This window comes from Sciurus carolinensis, chromosome 6 (genome assembly GCF_902686445.1).
Source record: "Sciurus carolinensis chromosome 6, mSciCar1.2, whole genome shotgun sequence".
In the NCBI taxonomy this organism is placed as follows: Eukaryota; Metazoa; Chordata; class Mammalia; order Rodentia; family Sciuridae; genus Sciurus; species Sciurus carolinensis.
Window position 1 is genome coordinate 58,833,052 of NC_062218.1, and position 23,899 is coordinate 58,856,950.

General features: G+C 40.3%; 1 protein-coding gene across 2 annotated transcripts in view; it reads right to left on the bottom strand.

The window, feature by feature from the left end:
• Polk (DNA polymerase kappa) overlaps positions 1–23,899 on the bottom strand; it is a 151,130-nt gene that overhangs the window by 33,187 nt on the left and 94,044 nt on the right. The window contains exons 3-8 of one of the 2 annotated variants that reach the window (XM_047555710.1): positions 21,934–22,037; positions 19,793–19,891; positions 11,526–11,624; positions 11,313–11,417; positions 2,787–2,885; positions 1,695–1,793 (exon numbers count right to left, since the gene is read on the bottom strand). In XM_047555710.1, the coding sequence (XP_047411666.1) occupies positions 1,695–1,793; positions 2,787–2,885; positions 11,313–11,417; positions 11,526–11,624; positions 19,793–19,891; positions 21,934–22,037 (605 nt within the window). Of the gene's footprint in view, positions 1–1,694; positions 1,794–2,786; positions 2,886–11,312; positions 11,418–11,525; positions 11,625–19,792; positions 19,892–21,933; positions 22,038–23,899 lie in introns of those variants that run through there. The other variant, XM_047555708.1, reaches the window with a different exon arrangement.

The window sequence follows — 23,899 nt, forward strand, 5'->3', positions numbered from 1 at the left end:
AGTCCTACTTTTAATCTTTGTGTCCCAAGGTCCAGGGATGCATGGGACCCTCCTGGGTGGGTATCTCTGGACCAAATGGAACAGTGACTTCTCCCGGGCATCATCATGCTCACATGTATAACCTTCAATTTTCATTATGTTGTCCACAGTTGCTATTTGTATGATCATACTCCATCAATTCTGACATACATTGTTTCACATGTGAATATCTGAAATTGAGATTCATCTCACAATCTCAGTCAAGCAGATGGCAGACATGAGGTAGCTGTCATTGCTGGAGCATGTGCATTATTTCAGAATGGGTGTTGATGGCCTAGAAGAAAACCTCAGAGATAAGGTGGGTCATTCTTATTATGTGGACACACAAACACAGCATCACACACACCTTTGAAGGCAAGGACAAAATGGTTCTGCATGAGAAAGTGATTTAGAAGAATCAAAGTCAACCTGAAGTTAAGGAATATTTAAACAACTTATTTACTTATTTTTCCCATATAGGTGTATGATTTTTTTAAATATAAGATGAAAGTCTAAACACCTCTTTCAAGAAGCATAAAATAAATATTCTAGGGGCTAAGAAAGTTTTCTTGTGTCGTAGTTCAGAGCTCATAGTTAGCTGCTACACCCAAGATGATTTCCATCCTTCTTCACTGTTTAAAACCCTTCAAGATCTCTGCTGGCAATAGGTCAAAGCCAAAGTCTCCGGTAAGCAGAGCCCTTCATTATTTATCTGCCTCACCTGGCTCAGCTGCCTCCTTTCCTAGTCTCCTGATTCTCAATCTGAGAGTAACCATCCCAAGACAAACCATGCTCTTTCACACATCAGTTCCTTTACTGGGCTCTTCTCTGAAAGACTCTACACCCATGCCCTTCTCAAAGCCCCTCCTGCCAATGTCCATTCAAAGGCCAAGACCCAGATGATACATCACCTCCTTTGTGAAGACTGTCGTTTTTTTTTTTTTTTTTTTTTGGTGGTGCTGGGGATTTGAACCCAGGACCTTGTGCTTGCAAGGCAAGCACTCTACCAACTGAGCTATATCCCCAGCCCAAAGACTGTCATTTCTGAAATGATCTTCTTTTGTGTCCCCATGGCATGCTACAGGTACATCTATAATTGCATGTAGCCCAATACATTATTATTTTTCTTGCATGCTTTCCTTGCCCTGTAGGCTTCTAGCATAAGAACACAGACTTCGTCTACTAAACAAATCACTTTTTGAATGAGTGGGTAATAAAGGAATGGATTAACAAAGTGTTGTGGGATACTTTGAGTCAAAAAGTAGAAATCTTTTAGCATCACATTTTTATAGGCCGAGGTACTAATAAGTTTGTCTTCCTCTCATTCCTTTCCTTTTTTTTTTTTTTTTTTTTTTTTTTTTTGTGGTGCTGGGGATCGAACTCAGGGCCTTGTGCTTGAGAGGCAAGCACTCTACCTACTGAGCTATCTCCCCAGCCCCCATTCCTTTCCTTTTTTAAAAAAATATTTATTTAGTTGTCAATGGACCTTTTTTATTTATTATTTATTTATTTATTTATATGTGGTGCTAAGGATCAAACCCAGTGCCTCACACATGCTAGGCAAGTGCTCTGCCTCTGGGCCACAACCCAACCCTCCCATTCCTTTCTTGAAGCTGTTCCTCTGACCCTTCCCCATTTAAGTCCTGAGTCCAGCTGGAATGAGCATTACCACATACCTCATTGGTCTCATTGACTTCCTGCCACTGAGTTAGCAGCACCTGCACTGCAGGACTGTGGCCATGCATCGCAGCCAGGTGCAAGGCAGTGTTTCCTTCCTGCAACAGACACACAATGGGGGTAGTACATCTCCTGTGCTGAAGATCACACAACTCCAATAGTCAGGGCTGCAGGGCTGCAGTGGGTTTTCTGGAAGCTTTCTTTTTGGTTAAAGCTTCAGTCCAGAATGTGGGCCACATTATCCACAATTTTAAGTTAAGATTTATGTATTTTTAAGTTTTAAGTGAAAAGACAGCTATGTGAACGAGTAAGGAAAAAAAATCATTTATTTTCCTTTTTCACCTTTCTTATCAATTTGCTAGCAAAATGTGGGAAAACAAAAGTAATTCCACTTAACCCATTTGAGGTGAACTAGTAAAAGATTTCTCAGAGGTAATTTTTTTTGGTAACATGTATCAAAAGAATTTTATTTTCTTAATTTTATTTATTATTTATTTTTTATTGTTTATGGTACCAGAGATTGAACCCAAGGATGCTTAACCACTGAGTCACATCCCTAGCCCTTTTTATTTTTTATTTTGAGACAGGATCTCACTAGGTTGCTTACAGCCTCACAAAGTTACCGAGGCTGGCTTTGAACCTGCTATCCTCCTGGCTCAGTCTCCTGAGCTGCTGGGAGTACAGGCGTGTATCACCACAGCCTGCTTCAAAAGAATTTTAAACGTGCAGAACCCTTTACCCACAATTCCACATCTAGAAATTTCTCCTAAGAAAATCATCAAAGATGTTCATATAGATACAGATGTCAACCCTGGGGGTTTTCCCTCCCCAGTTATGTGAGACTTGAATCCACAGCAGACCTCAGGGGAGGAAGGGAGAGCATTGCAGTGGATGGTGGGAAAATATCCATGTAGTCAACTGACTTCAAAGTATTTAAGGAACAAAACTGCCAATCTGGATAATCCACAGCAAACCTGAATGAATTTCACCTGGGTAGTTCTCCAAATCTATGGGTGAACCGAAATGCCATCACCAAATCTACACACCAATTGTTACTCTCCTTTCAGCAAAGAAATCAAAGTCCAGCTCACCTTATCCTTTTCCAAAGTATGCAGATTAAGGAAGATGAGTTTTTCTATCATTTCAACGTGGCCTCTTTCAGCTGCCAAAAGAAATGGTTTTCTTCCTGTCTGAAAATCAATCACAGATTCTGGCATTTATTTACATACTCAGCAACATTTTAAGGGTAATGAGGTGGTCAACACAGTCCTTCTGGTCATAGCATTTCAGACTAATTAGAGGAGGAGATGACAAGATCTCTGATCCCAAATCAGATTCGATTTGGGGCTGTCATTCAAAATATAGACTCAGTTTCATGGTAACAAGAGAAGCACTGTTCAGAAGAGACCCTCCCAAGCATCAGAGGAGGTGCTTCCTCACAGACAGATGACAAGATTCCATTATAAATGTAGCAAAGTTATGGCCACATGCCGCATCAGGCCAGTCAATCAGAGTCAACTGTGGGTTGGTTTCCTTCCTTTCTTCTTCTTCCCTCTGTGTCTGTCTGTTTCTCTCTCTCTCTCTCTCTCTCTGACACATATTATTTTCATTCTAGAGTCATCAGCTAAGCTATTAGTAGCCAGCAGAGTGGAAAGCAAAGTGAAAAACAGAAAAAGATAAAGAGCTCTGATGATATCATTTGAGTTCCTGGATTCAGACATACCTGAGCCATTCATGACTGCAGTGACTAAATCATAGTCCTTTTTTTTTTTTTCTTAAAATAGTTTGGGTTGGGTGTCTGTCATGTCACTGAAGGGTTTCCTTAAAGCAACACCCCTATATCACAGAACTGAGAGTAATTTAAACTAGGGGGTCATTTTAGGTTCAACTAAATACTTTAGACTCATGCAATCATCACAGGCCATGTAAGGCAGCAAACTGCTCAGAAGATGTAGGACAGGAACTACAACTTATTGGGGTCAGCAGTACCTCTTCATACCATGGTTCATGCAGCTGCCCAGGAGTTATTGTCTTTGGCCCTTCAGATGAGAGCTCAGTCGCAAAGTGACTTAGTTGTAAAAGCTATATTGCATGGGTGTGGCAGCCACCTTGGCTTAGAAGGCTCATGCCACACAGGAACAAATATTTATTATAACCATCCCTTGGATGCACCTGGTCCCCCACAAGATAGGTTGCTGGTTATAACAGTCACTGTGCACAAGAAAAACCCACAGTCTGGCTTCCTCTGGTATTTACAATTCATCTTTAGTTCCTCCCAGCCCAGACACAATGCACTAATTAGTGGTCCTTTTATCAGAAGCAATGCTGCTTAGTAAGGTAGTTAATCTTCTATCTTTACCTCGTTTGCAAGTCTGAGAAAGCTGCAGTTACTACAGATGAAGCATCTTCCTCTCCAAGAAAATAACTATGACTTTGAACTTTGGATGCCCTTTAAAAATGTAATCATCAAGAAAAAAACGTAAAAGCCAAAGCAAACAAAATAAGAATGTTTACTATCTTATAAGTACATCAAAAGGTAGTATAAATTAAGATGAGGTGATAGTAAAATGAAATATAAATCTTTTCTTCCAACTAGTACATGTTATTAGGTAAAATAACAACAGGAATTGCAAAGACTTATGTATTTTTTTTTCAAAGAATAGTTTCCTCTTGTTAGGAAGAAGTTGACACAGGCAATGGTATTTTGAAACAGTTTCTGTCTTAGAACAACAGTCACCTCAAGGTCACTCTGACTCAGCCTGTCCTAAACCCCACCAATACTCCATTATCGTGCAGAGAAACCCCAAACACTTTGTCTTCATGAGAAAGGAAATTGTTATCTGGGAATGAGATCCTGAAAATATATGAGAGGACCCTTCCCTAATTCTCCCTTTCCACTTCCCCAGGCTATAAGTGGGATCTCATTCTCCACTGGGCCTCCCTCCACAGGCTTGTCCTATATAAAAGTGTGTTGCTCTTGAGCCGCCTCTCCTCTTTATTTCCTTCTTTCAGTTCTTTCCTTAAACTTCTTGTGTCTTACGTTATTGTTTTAACCACCCAACCCATTTTAATTTGTTTGAGCAGGCCTCTGTCCAGCACAGTCTCATAGGACTTCCCTCATTTGGAAGGCAGACTTTTCAGCCAGGAAGGTTAACAGAGCGGTGATAGAGCCCCAGGCTTCCGGCTGTCACAGTGGTCCACTTTATGCTTTGAATACAGCCCTTGCTGCTCTGCCACTGCAACTGAGTTTTTAAATGGTGGTTTCTTTCTCTTCTCTCCCAGTTCCTCCCTAATCTCTCCCCCTCCCTAGTCTCAGGGGAAACAGGATTACTTTTCTTCCCCATTTTAGGCAGATTTATCTGACCCTGAGTATACATCCACCATAGGAACGAAGTAATCCAGACTTTGGGGATGGTACCAGAAGGTCTCAGAAATGACCATCTACCAAATGTACAAGTGATTACAACTCCAACAGAGAACATGTGGAATGTAGCCTTTGAGTCACCTCTTTAAAAGCCCCCTGTTCTTGCCTCTAGGACAGGAATCCCCTGTGTTTCTCCTTTGCTAGCAAAGCAATAATTCTTCTTTTTCCTTTTTTTTTCAAAACAGTGTTCTTATTATTGGCTTGTCATCAGGGACAAGGATGGAGCTTTCAGCAACAAGGAGTGGGACGGATCACCATGCTTCCCTGGCTCAGGATCCTGATTTCATTTCCTAATTAAAATAAGGAGGATACAGGATTCTTGTGTCAGGTCGGGATTTGAGCAGCTGCTCGGGAGGGAGCAGGACGACTGGCGACCCACAGCAAGCGGAGAGCCAGGGCATCAGGCAGCCCGCTCGAAGAACAACCAATCAGAGACTGCAGATAAACCCTAGGGGTGTCTTGCAACCACCTATCAATCAGTGGGAGTCCCCAGCCAACCCCAGGGGAACACTAAACCCTCAAGCCTTCCCCCACCTATTCCGGCCTATAAAGACCCTGGGCACCCGGGGCCATGGGCGATTTTCTCCAGCTCTCCACCCTGACCTTTACCCTGGAGGGCTGGGAATTTCACTTAAGAGCCAAATTCCAATATAAAGTTTGCTTCGGCCCCTTTTGTCCCACTTCTGTTTGGCCACCCGCCCTCGTCCTCGAGCTTATCTCTTGTTCCTTCCTAATGTTTTAACTTAGTGCATTTCATCTTTAAAAATTTTTTTGCATGTAAACAAGTTTGAGTGGCTGAAATTGTTTAATAATTTTTTTTTAATTTCTAAGTTTAGGGCTAGGGTTATCTAACTCAGCAAAAAATCGTAAACAGACACCCAAAGTCACACGCGACTATTGTTTATCATAGGCATCATTGAGACGCCACCCAGGGGAACCTGCACAAAGTGCCACAATTTCTCCTGTGTACATCCACATCCCACAAATTTTTCCTTACTTGGGATGAGGAATTTACAACATAATCCCAGCATAAGGTGAAACCCTGAGTTACTAGAGATTTCAGGGGGAAAGAATCTGTGGAATGGGGTCAAAAGCACTGAGAGCTACTTCAACATGAACCTTTGGCACTGATGTGGGTGAGGAGTATGGCACTGGGTGAATTCTTCATACATATTGCAGATCACACGTTTAGCTAAATGTTTTCTCAGGTCTATGTAGTTGGGCCTTTGTATCTGTGGGTTTCACATCTGTGTATTCAACCACTTGGATATCCAAAGTATTTTGGGGGAAAAATATCTGTACTAACTATGTACAGTCATTATTCCCTAACAATATAGTATGACAACTACATAGCATTTATGCTGTATCAGTTATTATAAGTAATGCAGAGATGATTTAAAGTATCCAGGAGAATATATGTAAATTGTATGCAAATACTATACCATTTTATATAAGAACTTGAGCAGCTGTAGATTTTGGCATCCAAGGAGGTTCTGGAACCAATCCCCTGTGGATACTGAGTGTAAGGAGTCCCACGGAAACCATGCGGGACTCGGGGAATCACATAAGAGGATTATTAAGCAAACAGAGTGTCTCACTGCAGGGTAAGAGAGAAAATGAGAGGAAAAGAAAGGGAAAGAGAAAGGGCAGGCACAAGAAAGAGTGGAAAAGCGAGGAAGAGAGAGAAAAGTGAGTCAGGGTGAGAGAAAAGCAAGAGAGAAAAGATGGCAGGGGTAGCTACCCTTAAGCAGTTAAATTCTGCCAGGCTCACAGGGGACCAATAATGGAGAAGGATACTTGTAAGCTGACTGATGAACCAATAGCTAGCTAGGATGTTCACAGACTGACAGTAGTTGGGAGGCGGGGAAATGGCTGCAATGGAAAGGGTGGGGGAGCAGCTTTGTACATTACACTGAGGGATGACTATATGAGAAAATAGATGTCTTCTTAAATTCCCTTGTGCTTATTATTTCCACCCCACCAAAACAAGAAACTTCTTTGCATTTGCCTTCCAAAGGCTTCCAATTTGGTCTCCTGAGACCACTAGATAAAAAAAGAAAAATAAATGAAGAAAAAAGAAAAAAAAAAAAAAGAGAGAGAGAGAGAGACCACTGGATATTTCCTAATATCTGTAGCTGGAACCAACCCAACACTGTAAGCACCAAATTCTTATAAATGCCCAAATAATATATGAACAGCTGGCGAGGCCTTCCTTTCTATTTACCTCCCTCCTCAAATGTTTTAGTTGAAGTATTTGGTTTTGATCATCAGAAGGAAGTTTGCAAGTAGATTCAAAATATCTAGACTACTTTACCTATAGATTCTGGCTGCTATAATCTCCTGTTGAGAGCACAGTGATTTCCAGGGCTATGGGACTGAGAGAAACCTCAAAAGATTTCCCAATGTCCTGCATGTCTCCAGTCTCATCCAAAGTCTCTTGTGCCCAGTTAAATCCATTCTCTTTAAAAAGCCTCCTCCTAATAAAGTTGTTCTTGTCAGCATCTGGAGTTCCCTCCTGGCCTAAGAGGATTTTTACTAACTCTGGCAAGTAAACAGGAGCTCCATACTTTCTGTTGATAAGAATCAAGGCAAGAGGGTAGTGCTATGAAGATAGCTTTGTCTTTTCTATCACATCTATTTTGTGACCTCCACAACACTTTTATATGAACAAAGATGTGAGACCCAATGATGCACTGATAGACTGTAACAGGGAACCCCTTGAAATTGTTCTTTGTTCCCCTTCCTTTTTGCCCTTACACCCCTCTCTAAATCTTTGGCTGAAAGAAGCCCAGCTGCTAAACCTTTGTTTACAGTCACAGAACCCAGATAGGCTTTGTAACACAGGTCCTTGGTAACTGCAGGAGGCTGAAATCCATTGTGATGCTCTGGAGAAGACACTGGCCTTCACAGAGGAGGGTAAGACTCGGCCCAGCCTGCAGCCTATCTCCCCACAAAATAACCTATGCTGTCCTGAGTTCAGGAAGACAGAGCCTTGAGGAACTAGCCCTTCTACCTTCTTCAGGGCTGGCCTGGAATAAGCCTCATTCCTTCCTATCAATATTCATCTCCCTAACATTGGTACTCCAGTTGCAGGGAGTCCAGACATCTGAATCCAGTAATGTGATAATGAGTTCCTGATTCCAGCTCTATATTGGCTTCTTTTTCCATGTTTTTATTGTGGTAAAATATTCATAACATAAAATTTACCATTTTGACCAATAGTACATAGTTCAGTAGTATTAGGTACATTCATATGATTGTATAATGATCACAACCATCTAGCTGCATAATCCTTTCATTTTGCACAAGGGAAATTCTGTATCCATTAAACAATAAATCTCCATCCCCCCCCATTCCTTAGTAACCATGATTCCAACTGGCTTTTGCCAACATATTTGACCTCACTCACATTCTTAGTAAAAAGAGTAGATTTTGTTTGTCATTTCCATCGAATGACACAAGTTTCTAACAAGACTAAAATTGGACTTGGTCTTCTTTCCCCACAAGACCCAGGGGTCTTATTTTTCACTCATTCCTTGTGTGTCTCCGAACCCATCTTAACTTAAGTTATCTTAATGGATATGTGGCTCTGCACAGTCTCTGCCAGGGATCTTCAGTCTTTTCTTCAACAAAGAAAACAAGATGAGCCCCAAACCAGCTGAAGTGATAATGGACAGGAAGCTGCTAACCAACTGAAGCTCAAAAAGTAGAAAGGCTCCCTGTAAACCTACTTTGGCCTTTGAATTCAACAGCCTGCCTGACCTTTCCCACATACTGCTGTCTCCCATGAGAATCAGAGTTCACTGAGAGGGGAAAGAGAAACAATTGTGTGTATCATACATAACAGGCCCTAAAAAAATATCTGCTGAATTAAACTGAATGGAATTCATTCATAGGCTGTATCCTTGCTAAAATAGTCAGCTTTCCATCACTATGACAAAATGCCTGAGAAAACAACTTAAAAGAGAAAATACTTATTTTAGCTCATGATAGTATTTATTTACTTATTATCATTATTATTTTGGTATTAGGGATTCAACCCAGGGGCACCTGACCACTAAGCTACATCCACAGATGTAGATTTTATATTTTTATTTTGAGACAGGATCTTACTAAGTTGCTGAGGGTCTCACTAAGTTTCTGAGGCTGGCCTTAAACTTGCCATCCTTCTGCCTCTGCCTCCTGAGACACTGGATTTCAGGCATGCACCACCATGTATGGTTTGGCTCCTGTTTTATGGGTTTTAGTCAGTGGTCACCTGGCTTCATTATTGTGGGTGTCATTGTGGAAAGGCATAAAGAACATCATGGAAAGGCATGGTGAAACAAAGTCATCCATGGCAGTCAGGAAGCAAAGAGCAAGAGAGGAGGGGTGGGAACAACAAGAGAAAGGGGCCAGGAACAAGACATGCCCTTCAAAGTGACAAACTTCCTCCAAATAGGTTCCACCTCCTAGAGTTTCTACTGCCTCCCAATAAACCTGTTAAAGTATGAATCCATACAACCTCCGTCAAGGAGTTTAGAGCCCTCATGATCCAATCACCTTCCACAGGTGACGTCTCTGAATACTGCTACCCTGGGAACAAAGCCTTCAGTACAAGAACTTTTAGGGGGATGTTTCGATTCAAACCACAACACCTACTCAGCAGGGATCAAACTGCGAAGATCAGCTTCCTCGCCCCGACACTAAGTGGTGTTTGACTATTATTGTCAGTTTGAGGAAATCAGATGTTCATTTTATCCCTTAATAATTGCTATAACTACCATATAGTGAGCACTTACCATAAACTCAGCTCTTTGCTAAGCATTTTATAGTTGATACCTCATTTAAGCATTCCAATAGTGACTGCTCCAATATTGCTACATAGGAATGACTTAGGGTGATGTCTGACTGGAAGGTAGAGAGGCTAGGCATAAAGCTAACTTACAAAGGCACTTTTACATAAGATTGAGGAAGCATCAACCACCTACATCAAAAAGTGGAGGTTTGCCACTAAATTGTGTGTGGCGGGGAGGGGTACTTCCCTCACAAGAGATCTTGGTGATACCATGAAGTAGATTTTATTATTCCCATTGTACAGATGGAGAAACTCAGGGTTTCAGCAATTGGAGAACTTGCTTTGAATCACATAGCTAATACAGTAGCACTGCCTAGAACATCTGTCTATCTGCCTCTGTAAGTATATAGTTGTCATATGCTAAAGACATAAAAGAAATTTATAGATCTCATGTGAAAAAAATAGTTTTTGTTGTTATTGTTGTTTCTAAGGTTGAAATCAGGAGAAAATGTAAATTTTTTTTTAAAAGAGGTGAAATGAAGTAAATAGTACTGACCAATTTCTAGCAAAATGTTATGAAGAATAATATTCTCATGGCACAGAGAAAAATAAGTCTCATTCATGAAGTATAGTTCACTGCTGGGAAATCAAGGATATACTCTATTCAAAAGGCCTAGGAGGGAGATATTCCAGGGAAAAGACAGTCCTTAACATGCAGGCAACATCTATTGTTATCTGAGAGGGGACAGCATGATGACACACCTGGCTTCAAATCCTGATTCTGTCATTTTCTAGTTTAGAGACTGGACCAAGTACTTTGCTTCTAAGACACTCAGCTTCTAAAAATGAGCAAAATATTTCTCCCTTATTAGATTACTGCAGGAATTAATGAGATCATTCATTCATTTGGTGATAATTTGTAGAGCATCTATATATTCCAGGCCCTCTCATCATGAGTGTGGTAGCTGGTATTATTATTCACGTCCTTAAGAAAAGAAAAAGAATATAGACAAATACAGTATAATAATAGCATTATATTCCATAACTGGTTACGTAATAGCTTTGAATCAAATACATTCTTAAAAGTTCATGCATTAAAGAATAAAATTTAGGCACACATTCTAAATACTAAAAGAGGTGGACACTGTCCACATCCTGGCCAGGATGAGGGAATAGAGAAGGAAGAAGGAATCTAGGTGCTTCCTCCATACTTACAGTCTTTCCCACATGCAAGGGCCACGGTCACTGCCAACAGCAGCACTTCCCTTCTGTGCTGTGGTCTGCACAGTGATGGAGAAGCTGGTGACCAGCCCAGGTCTGTCTGAGCTTGCTATTTTGGCAGCTCCACCAGAGGCAGGAAGAAAGTTGAGTTCAGTGGGGGTATATATGAAACCTGTTTCCCCACTGCAAACACACCTCATCTGGCTGGTTCAGGTCCTTCAGGTGCAGGTCTTGAATGAGGTACTCCACAATGTGCACGTTATTACTCTGAGCTGCAAAGTGGAGGGCATTCATTCCATCCTGAGGAAAGTTGGAATGGAGAAGATACTTAACCACTGAGCCTTGGAACTTCCCCCTCCTGCACTGGTGACGTGAGAGCTCACATCCATGTGTGATCCACAGACCTACCTGGTTCTTGGCTCTCTGGTCTGCTCCAGCTCTAACCAGCATAAGCATGATCTCAAAGCTTCCAGACCAGGCTGCAAGGTGAATTACAGTCAAGCCGTGCTTCCCGAGAAGAGAGAAGAAAAGACTCTATCACATGAATGAGCCACCACCTACTATCTCAGTCAATAAAGGCCTATTTAACACCGTATTGTTGAAAATTAAGAAAAAGATAATTTAATACACAGAAAAGTAAAATTCCAATTTTATGGGGAAAGCGGGTATATTTAATAAGTGATGCAGGCACAAGTGGTTCTCTGTTAGAAAAAAATATAAAATAAAATGTTATATTGTATTCACAAAAAAACAAAAAAATAAATATATTAGGACAAAAACTAGATTATAATATATACTCTCTTAATTCAGATTTATAAAAGGAAAGATATAACAAATGAAGTCAATAAACAAATGACACTTAAAAATGTATCATTAATAAAGATAAATCACAATTCTCTAATATACGAAGTACTCTCACAAATCAACAAAAGAAAACTGGTTTCATAGTATAAGCCTGTGATCTCTGCTACTTGGGAGGCTGAGGCAGGAGGTCGGCAAGTTCAAGGCCAGGCTTGGCAACATAGTGAGACCCTGTAAAAAGGGCTGGGGATGTAGCTCAGTGGTACAGCAGCCCTAAGTTCAATACCTAGTGCCACCAAATAATATTAGATAATAATAATGATAATGATAATATTAATAAAATAAATAAAACAAGAAAAAATATTGATAGAAAAATGCTTTCTTGAGGTTTTAGAAGACATGGATACCATTATTGCCTAATAATCTAGCAATATCTATTTAAATTTAAAATACAACTAGCAATCCCATTCTTGGGAATCTATCCCACAAAAATAAACTTTTAGGACCTAATGTTACATATGTGAATGTAGGAGGCTGTGCGCGTGCGCGCGGCGCCTCCTCCCCCGAGGTGCGCGGTAGCCCGAGCAACCTCGCAAGTGAGGCCGGGAGGCAATAGCCGCTTGGGCTAGCCGGTGGTTGTGCAACGGGGACTTTTCCAGCCTGCGGGGGTGGCGACCGCCGGCCCTTCCCCGCCCCCCGCCATGGGGCTGCCCCGGGAGCAGGACGCTATGGCCTGTAGCGGAGAACGCGCCCGGTGCCCCTGAGTGGCCAGTGGCTGCGCTTGCGCAGCGGTGGAGAACCTCGTGCGTGAGGCCTCCGAGGAGGAAGACGCAGAAATGTCGGGCTCCTGGGGGCGCAGACGTGAGACCGGCACTTCACCCTGCACTTCAGCCCGCAAGACCTGCAAAGAGAAGCATGCAAGGAAGCATCCCCCCGAAAGTAGAATAAAGAAGTTGGTCATTCCCAGTCCGCCTCCGATTCTTTCCCGCGGTGTCCTCGCTGCGGGTGGCGACATGTGAAGATAATTGTTAGCACTAAAAACTGCAGACAAGGTCCATGTTCATCAATATGGGAATGTTGAATAAATTATGAAATAGTTATACCATGCAAGCATTAAAATAATGAATTAGCTCTATAACAATGGACTTGAAAAGATTTCCATAAGCTTTGCTGAATATGGAAAACAAGATGTAGAGAAAATATATTCCCATTTTATATAAATGATACAGTGAACAAAACCCCCATATGTGTAAATGTATGTATCTGTATCTATCTATAGGTGGGTTGGTAGGTGGGTAGAAGTACTGACATAGATATGATCACATGTGTAGATGTTCTGAGAAGGGTTTGCTGAGGGTGAGGACGGATGATGCCTACCCTTCCCAGCGTGCTTACTCAGGCATCAGAGATCGAGCTCTGAAGGCACGAATCTAATTTTATTTAGGGTTGCACAGGGCATATATAGACACATTATCCAATCAGATTAACATGCTTGTTAAAGTATAACAGAGTAAGCCTATCGATTAACTATACATCGAGGGTCCAGGTAGTATAAACAAACCAAGCATGCCTAAGCAATTCTGCCCAGCAACAGGTCTGAGACAAAGGACTCGGGGAATGGCAAGTCCAGCACACGGCATGAGGCAAGGCAGTGCGGGCAAGCTCACATCACAGCTTTCTGTGATGCATGTCAGAACGAGCCCTCCCCTTAGTTCAAACTCAGCCTCAACAGCTACAAAGACCTTCATTCCATGGTGCGTCTTTACCATTACCTCAGTTTCTCTGTCCAGACTGTTTGGCTTACTTAGACCATGGTGTCAGTGACTGCTGTCAGATAAGCTTGAGGAATGTTCCCTACACACATGAGCATGGAGATAAGTACAGAAACAAACACACACCTATACACCTGTACACCTCAGATTGTTCAGTACAGTCAGTAGAAGGCGAATGGTATACAGAAGATAAGAAAACCAGAAAAGACAAATTATATAAGGTTCCCATTTATATAGAATCTATCTAAAAAGACTCTGTCTGCACAAAATTATATAGATGCACAGTGTATGCACGTGTGTTGTGCATAAAGGAGTTAGGCTGAAAGGGAGATTCAGATCAGTACTTACTCACCTGTCAGGTTATTCTGGGCAATTGCATGCAAGTAATATAATGAATTAGGAGGGAGAAAAGTGTGGAAGGAAGCAGCCAGCCGTCTATCTCAGGCTATCAGGACGGTGGGCTGAAGCAAGTAAACTGAGAAAACCTCATCTGCACCTTCCGTGCCAGGTTAGTAAAGCAATACACAGTAGTCTTTATGATCAAACAGAACTGACCCCAAACTCTGATCAGTTTCTATCACTTTCAAGTACTGTGATATTGGTCAACTTAGTTAACTCTCAACTTCACATTTCGTATCTTAAAGTTCCTATATCTCTTTGTTTTTTTTCTATCATAATGTAAGCCATTACCTCTATACAACTGCCTGCCAAAGGTAAGCCCTCTCCTTACATCTCATTTGTCCTCCAAATTGGCTGTGCTTGTGATCCAGGAAAGCTGTTTGTTAGATGCACACAGTGTGAGTAAATAAACAAGGAATGAAGGTCTGCGGGCACACCCTGCCCCATCCTGGGCTGAGGTCTTACACATGCTAGGCAAGTGACACTGAGCTGTGTCTCCTGTATCCAGTCCTTTAAATTCTTTTTTCTATTTAAATTTTGAGACAGGGTCTCCCTAACTTGCCCAGGTGGTCTCAAACTTGTGATCCTCCTGCTTCAGACTCCTAAGTAGCTGGGATTACAGGCATGTGTCAGCAGGCCTGGTTGTGGGGTACTTCTATACTTCTATTTGTGAAGTGTATATACCCGTTAGTGTCTATTTTGGTTTCCTCAGTAATCACATTCATGTATTCTCTTATTCTCAGCAGAGTTCAAGTTGGAAGAGTGAAATAGCAAATTCCAGTTTACTGAAGTTTAAATTTTAAATCTGTGTTCCAGGGAACATTTGTAAGTGTCTCAAGTCATTTTGCATAGTAATGATGGAGGGGTAATATTGGCACTTAGTGCAAAGAGGCCAGGGATGCTGCTAAATATCATACAATGCACAAGAAAACCCCACAACAAAGAATCTGGCCCAAAATGTCAATAGTGCCACTGTCGACAAATCCCGCTCTAAATGTACATATCCTATTAAATTTACATTTCAGCTGTCACACTACACAGTGAGTTAGTCTATTTACCTATTTAAAATTCCAGTATGAAGACAACTCTTAACAACTTCTGCACTCTTTTACAAGGAACAATGACATATGACCCCTAGTTAAAGTTCTTCAAAAAATGTGCACTAACCATAGGTCCACCTCTTGATTTAGGCTTCCCTACAAATCAGTGCTCCATATTCAGTACTACTAAATTTGGTTTTACATATGGTCATAAAAGACCAGAAATATTTGCACAGGTGATAAATCATGTTTTAATAGGAGCTCTAGTTCTTCCCTAAGAGGTCATTCCTAATTTCGAACAGGCAACGTTTAAACATTCCAAGCACTGATTATAAAATCTATAAGCTGGGAATTGAATCTCTGAAACCACAAATTCTGAGTGGAGCCATTGTTCCTTTGAGATCACTGTACACAGATGTAAATTCCCTCAGAAGAACCTTCCTAAAACAAAGTCTTCTGCTATAAACTGGCATGCTTAAGAGCAAGTGTCATGGATTACACTCACAGTTGACTCACAGGCTCTGTAAAGTACAAAATGCCTGTCACTGACAAGTTGTCTGCATTACCAGTCTGGTCATAGGTGAAATCAGTAACTTCCCCTGGGAAACACTTAAATTTGAAGAGTTTTCCAGAGAAGCAACGCAGAGAGCATATACTTGTCATCTCCTAAGCATCCTATGATTCCTTTTATCTGGTCTGCCTCTTCTCAAAACTCAAAGATGCCACCCACCTTGACTCTGGAGGTCCTCAGTGGTGGGGTCATGCATTTGACCCTGAGCATGTGATACCTTGCATAGTTCTCATATGTTACAGTCTCTGTCCTTGCTCCCCAGGTAGTTAACAGGAGACTCAAAACCAGGACTACATCTCATACCAAATACAATCACCTGGGGATCTTTTTTTCCCCCTGTTGGTATGGGGGATTTATCCCAGGGGGTGCTTTACCACTGTGCCACATCCCCAGTTCTTTCTTAAATTTTTGATTTTGAGACAGGATCTTGCTAAATTTCTGAAGGTCTCACTAAGTTGCTGAGATTGGCCTTAAACTTGCAATCTTTCTGTCTCAGTCTCTTGAGTCACTGGAACTACAGACATGCACCACTTCACCTGGCACTGGGGGAATCTTTTTAAATTAGATTCTGAGTCAGAAGATCTGGGTTGGGACCTGAAATTCTGCATTTCTAACACTCCCAGGTGATGGCCTGCTTCTGGTTGAATTCCCAGTAATTGGCATTGAGACTTATGATAAACACTGAATATACAGATGGTGAAGGGGTTCAATTGTTAGTTCTTTGCAAATGGGTGTTAAAATTTAGAAGACAGATCAATCAAATCAAACTTGGGGCTCATCACTCAGATAAGATAGCTGCCAGAAATGACAAAACATGACAGTGCATGAATTATGAAAAACATTTTATTAGTTATGTACCAACATTACTGTGAATGATTAAATTCATTGCAAAAATCTTTGGTGAAACTTCCTGGGCTTAGCCTTGAACTGTATATGGATGAACTCAACATTAGACAAAGACTTAGGGAACTGAATTATGTGTTGACCACTGCCAGTATCAGACAGTTCCTGGGACAGTTCTGAATAGAACTTCAAAGGTTTTGAAAACTGAAATGACTGAAAAAGTGTTCAGCCATGTGCAAAAAGAAAAAGAAAAAAAAGAATTGCTACCCTGAATTAAAATTAACTCAGAATGGACCATTGTCTTGGTCTGTTTTGTGCTGCTATAACAGAATATGACAGATTGGGTAATTATAATGAACAGAAATGTAATTGACTCATGGTTCTCAAGGCTGGGAGACTGAAAACAGAGAACTATCTGGTGAGGGCCTACTTGCTACATCATAATATGAAAGAAAGCATCACAAGAATGAGGTGGGGAAGACAGCCAAACTCTCTATTTTATCAGAATCCTCTCCTGAGATAACAGCATTAATCCTTCCTAAGGGCAGAGCCCTATGCACTAAATGAGCTTCCAACACTGTTGCACTGGAGATTATACTTCCAACACATAAACGTTAGAGGACACAGCAACTATAGATCTAAATGTAAAATACAAGACTGTATGATTTTTAGAAGAAAAATATGAGAAAATCTTCATAACCTTAACTTAGGCAAATCATTTTTACATATAACACCAATATTAGGATTCATTTTAAAAAATAGGTACATTGTATTTCATCAGAATTAAAAACTTTTGCTCTGGTCAAAACACTGAAAATACAAGCTACAAATGACAAGATAATGCAAACCACATACTAACAAAGGATTTGTATCTAAAATATATATATACTTTTAAAAACTTCATAGTAAGAAAACAATCTGAATTTTAGAAATATTCAAAAGATCTGGCTGGAAATATTACTCAGTAGTGGTGCTTATCTGGACCTGGGTTCCAACCCCAGCACCACAGGTGGAAAGTGATCTGAACAGGCTTCACCAACGAAGATATAAAAATGGCAAATAGCCCATGAAAGCCCATTAGCTGCTAGAGAAATGCAAATTAAAACTGCAATGAGATATGTACATAGTTGTGAGAATTGCTAAAATTAAGGGGTGACACGGCAATACCAGTGAGGATGCAGAACAAGCGAAACTCTTCTGCCGTGCTGGTGAGAATGAAAATGGCACAGCCACCCTAATGAACAGGCTGGCAGCTCCTTGCTAAGTTACGCATGTATATACTACTTAGCCCAACAGTCTCACTCTTGGGTATTTACAACTAGAGAAATGAAAACCTAGGCATAAACAAATTCTTATATGTGAATACCTATAGTAGCTTTAATTAAAATAGTTAAAAACTAGAAACAACCCTAATGTCCTTCAAATGGTGGTGAATAAATTTCTGCCACATCTATAAACTGGAATACTATTTAGCAATAAAAAGGAGGAGTTCTTGACACATACAACAATACGGATGAACTTCAGTCATTTTACAGAATGAAAGAAGCTGGTCTCATAAGGTAATATACTATAATGATATCATTTATGTGTCATTCTCATGGACATATCCTTGAGAGTGCTTTGGCTACAAAGAGGCAGAATGAAGGAAATTTCTGGATATTGCAACTGTCTGCATTTTTTGTGGTGCTGGGGATTGAACCCAGGGCCTTGTGCATGCTAATTACACATTCTATGACTGACCTACATGCCCAGCCACTTTGATCTTCATATTGATTGTGGTGATTACATGAATCCATAAATGTATTAAAAGTCATAGAACTGTACACCAAAAAGAAAGTAATTGTACAGTATGCTAATTTAAAAATTAAAGAAAAAACAGAAAGATAGTGTATCAGGTTTTCAATGTCTGATCTATTACCAGTACATCGTTTACAGGTTAAGTAATATGCAACATAATCAAATTATAATTTCTAGACCTGAAGGACACATCTGTTAATTACTATAGCCAATAATACAACTAATTATACTCACAAAGTCAGAGTGTTTTCAGTGGTATTTTTTAATTTTGATTTTGTTACACAACAATAGACTCGCCTACCAATATCGCAGCAATAAACTAGAAAGGGATGGTGACACAAAGAGAAACTCCCACCATCATCAAGTCTACATCTTGTGTATGATCATTAACAAAACTGGTTAATGCTAACTGGAACAGCTGACTTCATTTATCTTCCAAACATTTACTAAGCACACACTAAACCTAACCCCTGTGAGATATGAAGGTAAAGCCACGCTGAGCCTTACCCTCCGGGGACTCCCAGTCCAGAGAGAAGATAAAATAGCTCTGGAAGAACCTTCTGAACAGTCAATTTGAGAACCATAGACCATGGAATTAATTAAGATTCAAGATCTTTATAATAAGTCTATCATCTTCCGTAACTAGAGATGCTAAACATGATGTTGAATCTCTACAGCTGGTTTCCTTGTGCCATGAGAAAGCATTAAATGAAGGTGGGAATCCTTAGGGTGGGTTTTTTTTTTGTTTTCTTAGTTTTTTTTGCGGTACTGGGGATCGAACTCAGGGCCTTGTGCTTGCGAGGCAAGCACCCTACCAGTTGAGCTATCTCCCCAGCCCAGGGTGAGTTTTGAAATCTAGGCAAACAAGTAATTAAGTTGACTGGTAGCTAACAGCATGGTCTCTGGAATCAGACAAACTGGGTTCAAATCCCGCCTTCTTAGATATAATTTGAAGGGGCAAGATATTTAATCTGTGTCTGAGTCTTCCTATCTGTAAATTATCTGTAAATACTTTTATCCTAAGGTTAACTGGGAAGCAGCATTAAATACTAAAGTCCTACTACTTGAGCCTGGTTCATAGTATGTATTTAGTAAGTTTTATTTATTATCAAAGTCCACAGGGCAAAGTCTAGATTTATTGTCCCTGGGGCCAGTTAGCTTCTGGCTTCCAAGTGCCAGATTAAGGTCTAGACAACTATCATGTTCTTGTAAATGCATGCTAATGGCCATAAAGTCAATATAGGAAAATAAGTAAAGCCCAAGTCCTGGAGGTAATGTGTAAACAATTTAGTCACCAAATGATATGTATATTCTCTAAAGAGATCTCTTCAAAATGTACATTGTCAATGGAAGTATTTTGTAGGCATGTGAAATGATCAGATTAGAGTGATCAGATTCTCCCTATACATTGGTTATGCTACAGATCATTCTGCCAACTGAAGATGAGCTTACCTTATCAGCAATGTCGACCCTGGCCTTGTGATTCAGTAAGAAATCCACTGCAGATAAATGATTTCCCCCCACTGCAAAATGCAAGGCTGTGCGGTTCATCTGAGGAAACATAATTTGTGTCCTTGGTCATCTGATCATTATTTAACGGTATTTAGGGTCCCTGTTTCTTGAATTACCATAATTTTCTGTTGAGTATTTGGACATTTAGCTCCACTTTTTGCTGTAAAAATTATAAGAACCATGTTCAGCAGAATCCTGTCATCTATTATCAGGTGACAGAAAATTTGGCAATCTACTGAAGGGTACACCAATATAATGGATTGCATTCAGACAGCAAAAGTTGTATTTTTCCCTGTATGCAATCATTAATAATGATTTTTTTCTGCTCAGAATATGTTAGTCAGTTTTCCATCACTGCAACAAAATACCTGAGATAACTTATAGAAAGGAAAGATTAATTTGGCTCATGGTTTCAGTCCATGGCCACTTGGCTCCACTGTTTCTGGGCCCAATGTGAGGCAGAACATCATGGCAGGGAGTACATGGTGAAACAAATGTACTCATTTGAAGGTGGCCCAGAAGCAAAGTTAGGAAGAATGGAGAAGCTGGGGTTCCAATGTCCCCTACAGGGCATACCCCCAGTGACTTAACTTTCTTCCAGTAGGCCTCATCTCTTACTTTTCTTTTTTATAGTGCATTATAATTACACACAATAGTGGAATTTGTATTGTTACATATTTGTATGAGCACACTCTATAACAATATAATTTGGTCAATTTCATTCCCTAGTACCTCTCCTCTTCTAGCCCATGGACACTTTCCTCTACTCTATTGGTCTGCCTTCTATTTTCATGAGGGTTCTCCCCACATTTTTTTTTTTCCTTTTTGCTCTCTATCTTCCATTTATAAGGGAAAAACATATGACCCTCAACTTTCTAAGTTTGGTTTATTCTGTTTAACATAATGTTCTCAAGTTCCACCCATTTTCCTGCAAACTGCATAACTTCATTTTTCTATATGGCTGAATAAAACTCCAGTGTTTGTTGTGATCCCAGAAGCTTGGGAGGCTGAGGCAGGAGGATCTCAAGTTCAAAGCCAGCCTCAGCAATTTAGCAAGGCCCTGAGCAACTTACCGAAACCCTGTCTCAAAATTAAAAATTAAAAACTGGGCTGGAGATGTGGCTCAGTGGTTAAGCACCCCTGAGTTCAATCCCTGGTTAAAAAAAAAAAAAAGAAAAGAATAAGGAGGTCAAGAGGAGAAGGAGGAGGAAGAGGAAAATAAGGAGAAAAAGAAGGAGAAGGAGGAAGGGCCTGGAAAAGGACCTGGAAACTTATGCTTAGCATTAAATCCACCTTTGCTACCCCATCTTGAAAACTCCAATAATTATCCTAAGTGTTTTGATCAGCTCCTAACCTGTTCACTTTGATATATCTTGTATTAAGGGGCTGTCAAGAAAGTCTCACAAAATCAAGCAGTAGGGAATCTACGTTTCTGACCGTGGACTTCTATTCCAAAACCCAGGCACTTAAAGAACAAGCAAGGAGGGCTGGGGAGATAGCTCAGTTAATAAAGTGCTTGCCTTGCAAGCACAGGGCCCTGGGTTCGATCGCCAGCACCACAAAAAAAAAAAAAAAAAAGCAAGGAAGAGCCAGGCTTCAGAAAAGGTCTCACTGCCCAATATGTCTGTACTCTGTATTTCAAAAACAGTACAATGAAAATCCACACACTCCTTTGGATTTTAAACTTGAAAATCCAACCACAAAGGACATTGTTGAAGAGAAACAACCCAGATTGTACAGCAAAAGATGTTCTGCCTTTACAGACTATGTGAGGTCAAAATGATCCACAGGGTACAGTCTAGGACCAAGTCCATAACTCTGACAATGGGTTCTACTGCCTACCCACAGATGTGCATAAAGATTGTGCATTCCCCCTTTCATAAGATAAATTAAAACATCCAGAGCCTTTTCTACCACCTGATTTCACATTTCACTTAAATACTCTGGAATTAGCAACAAGTAGAGCTCCCAAGTCTCAGCCAGCCTAATCTTTTAAAATTTTATTATTATTTCATTTGACCTGTGTAAACCCAAGCCACCAGTTAGAATAGTCACTTGTCACGTTTGTGACTTCTACTCACATTGTTCACAGCATTAATGTTAACCTTCTTTTCAAATAGCTTTTCCATAAGATCCAAATTATTGCTTTTAGCAGCATTCTGAAAGCTTTTCTCCTTTGGCAGTACTGAAAGAGAGCAAGCAAGCATGACTGTGGGAATTGAAGGAGGCCACAGAGAAATCGCATGTCATGTGGCAAAGCTAATAATTCTAAACACTTGAAATAACAGCTTGAGTCTTTCACATTCTGCTTTTTAGGACATGAGAACTTTACTTCAGTATTTTATAAAGTTGTAGTTGCAGGATTCCACCTTCTCCTCATGCTGCGAGTGTTTTCACAGACTTATCATTGTCCCTGGCCTCAAACAAAACATTATTCATGAGGACCACCCTGAAGTCAGTAATGTGATATATGCTTAGGAGCTCACAGGGTGGCCACAGACTTCCCCATGGGACATCGTTTGTAACACGTCTGTACATTAGGTGGGGAGGAGTCCAAATGCTTTTATAACCTACAAAGATAAAACTTTGTCTGCAGAACTCTGCATAGATGCCTAACCTGCAGGAATGAAACCTTAAAACAAAAGACACACAAAGGCTAGCATGAATGAAGTCATTTTATTCTCATTTATATGTAAGGACATAAAAGTAGAGTCACACCTATTAAACTTTACACATCACACACATATACGTATTCAGATGGCAGGCTTTATTAACTAGTACAGAGAAAATTCTGGGATTTTTTGAAGTTTTGTCATGTAAGGGAGTTACAGGGTTCTCAATGGAAAACCCCAACCTGGGGGATAAAATCAGAATTGAGGTTAATCAGAATCAACAATAGACTATCTCCAAAAAACATCCTTCAGAACACTGCCAAGTCTAGTCAAAGGCCAAGGAGTATCTTCAAGGAAGATACTATTATGGGCTAAACTATGTCCTTCCAAAATTCATGTGTTAGAAATCTGACTCCTAGTACTTCAGAATGTGGCTTATCTGGAGATAAGGCCTTTAAAGAAGTAATAAGGTAAAATAAGGCTACACAGGTAGATTCTAACTTGATATGACTCCTTTACCTACAAAAAGAGAAGATTGGGATACAGACATACACAAAGGAAAGCTCATGAAAAGATGGAGAGAATGAGGCCATCTACAAGGAGAGAGCTGAGAGGAAACCAACCTGCGGGCACAGTGATCTTTGACTTCTAATCTCCAGATGTGTGAGAAAACAAATGTCTGTAGTTTAAGCTGCCCAGTCTGTGATATTTTGTCCGGATGAATACAGATTTACGTGTTTGTTCTTTCTATCACCTGATCACTCTCCTGCTTCCCATCCCTACTCTTGTCACCTTCCTAGACAACTTCAACACCTTTGTAGATGATTAGCCTGACACCTTGGCCATTTAGTTCCCCAACTCCCTCACGTCTGATCATCTTTCTCTCATCTGACCTCAAGATCAAATTTCTGGAACACATTCTTTTTTAAAAAACATATGTATTTTTTAGTTGTAGGTGGACACAATACCTTTATTTTTATTTTTATGTGGCACTGAAGATCAAACCCAGGGCCTCACGGGTGCTAGGCAGGTGCACTACCACTGAACCCCAACCCCAACCCCAGGGATACATTCTTGACCTAATTATCAAACTAAACTACCTCTGATACCCTCACTTCAAGAATCCCATTCTTTGACCACTACTTCTCATCCATTCCCTCACCTGCTCCAGTTCAAGTCCAGGAATTCTGAAACCTCATCAAGTTTGCCTATACATTGTTCAACCATCTTTTCATATTATTCATCACTAGGTCCTTCCTTCCTTGTGCTGTTTAGAGTCCATGATATCTGTCTGTTTCTGTTACTATAACAACATATCTGAGACTGGGTAATTTATTTATTTATTATTTTATTTATTTTTTCATTAAAATCTTTATTTTTACAGACTGTATTTTGATTCCTTGTACACAAATGGGGTACAACTTTTCTTTTCTAT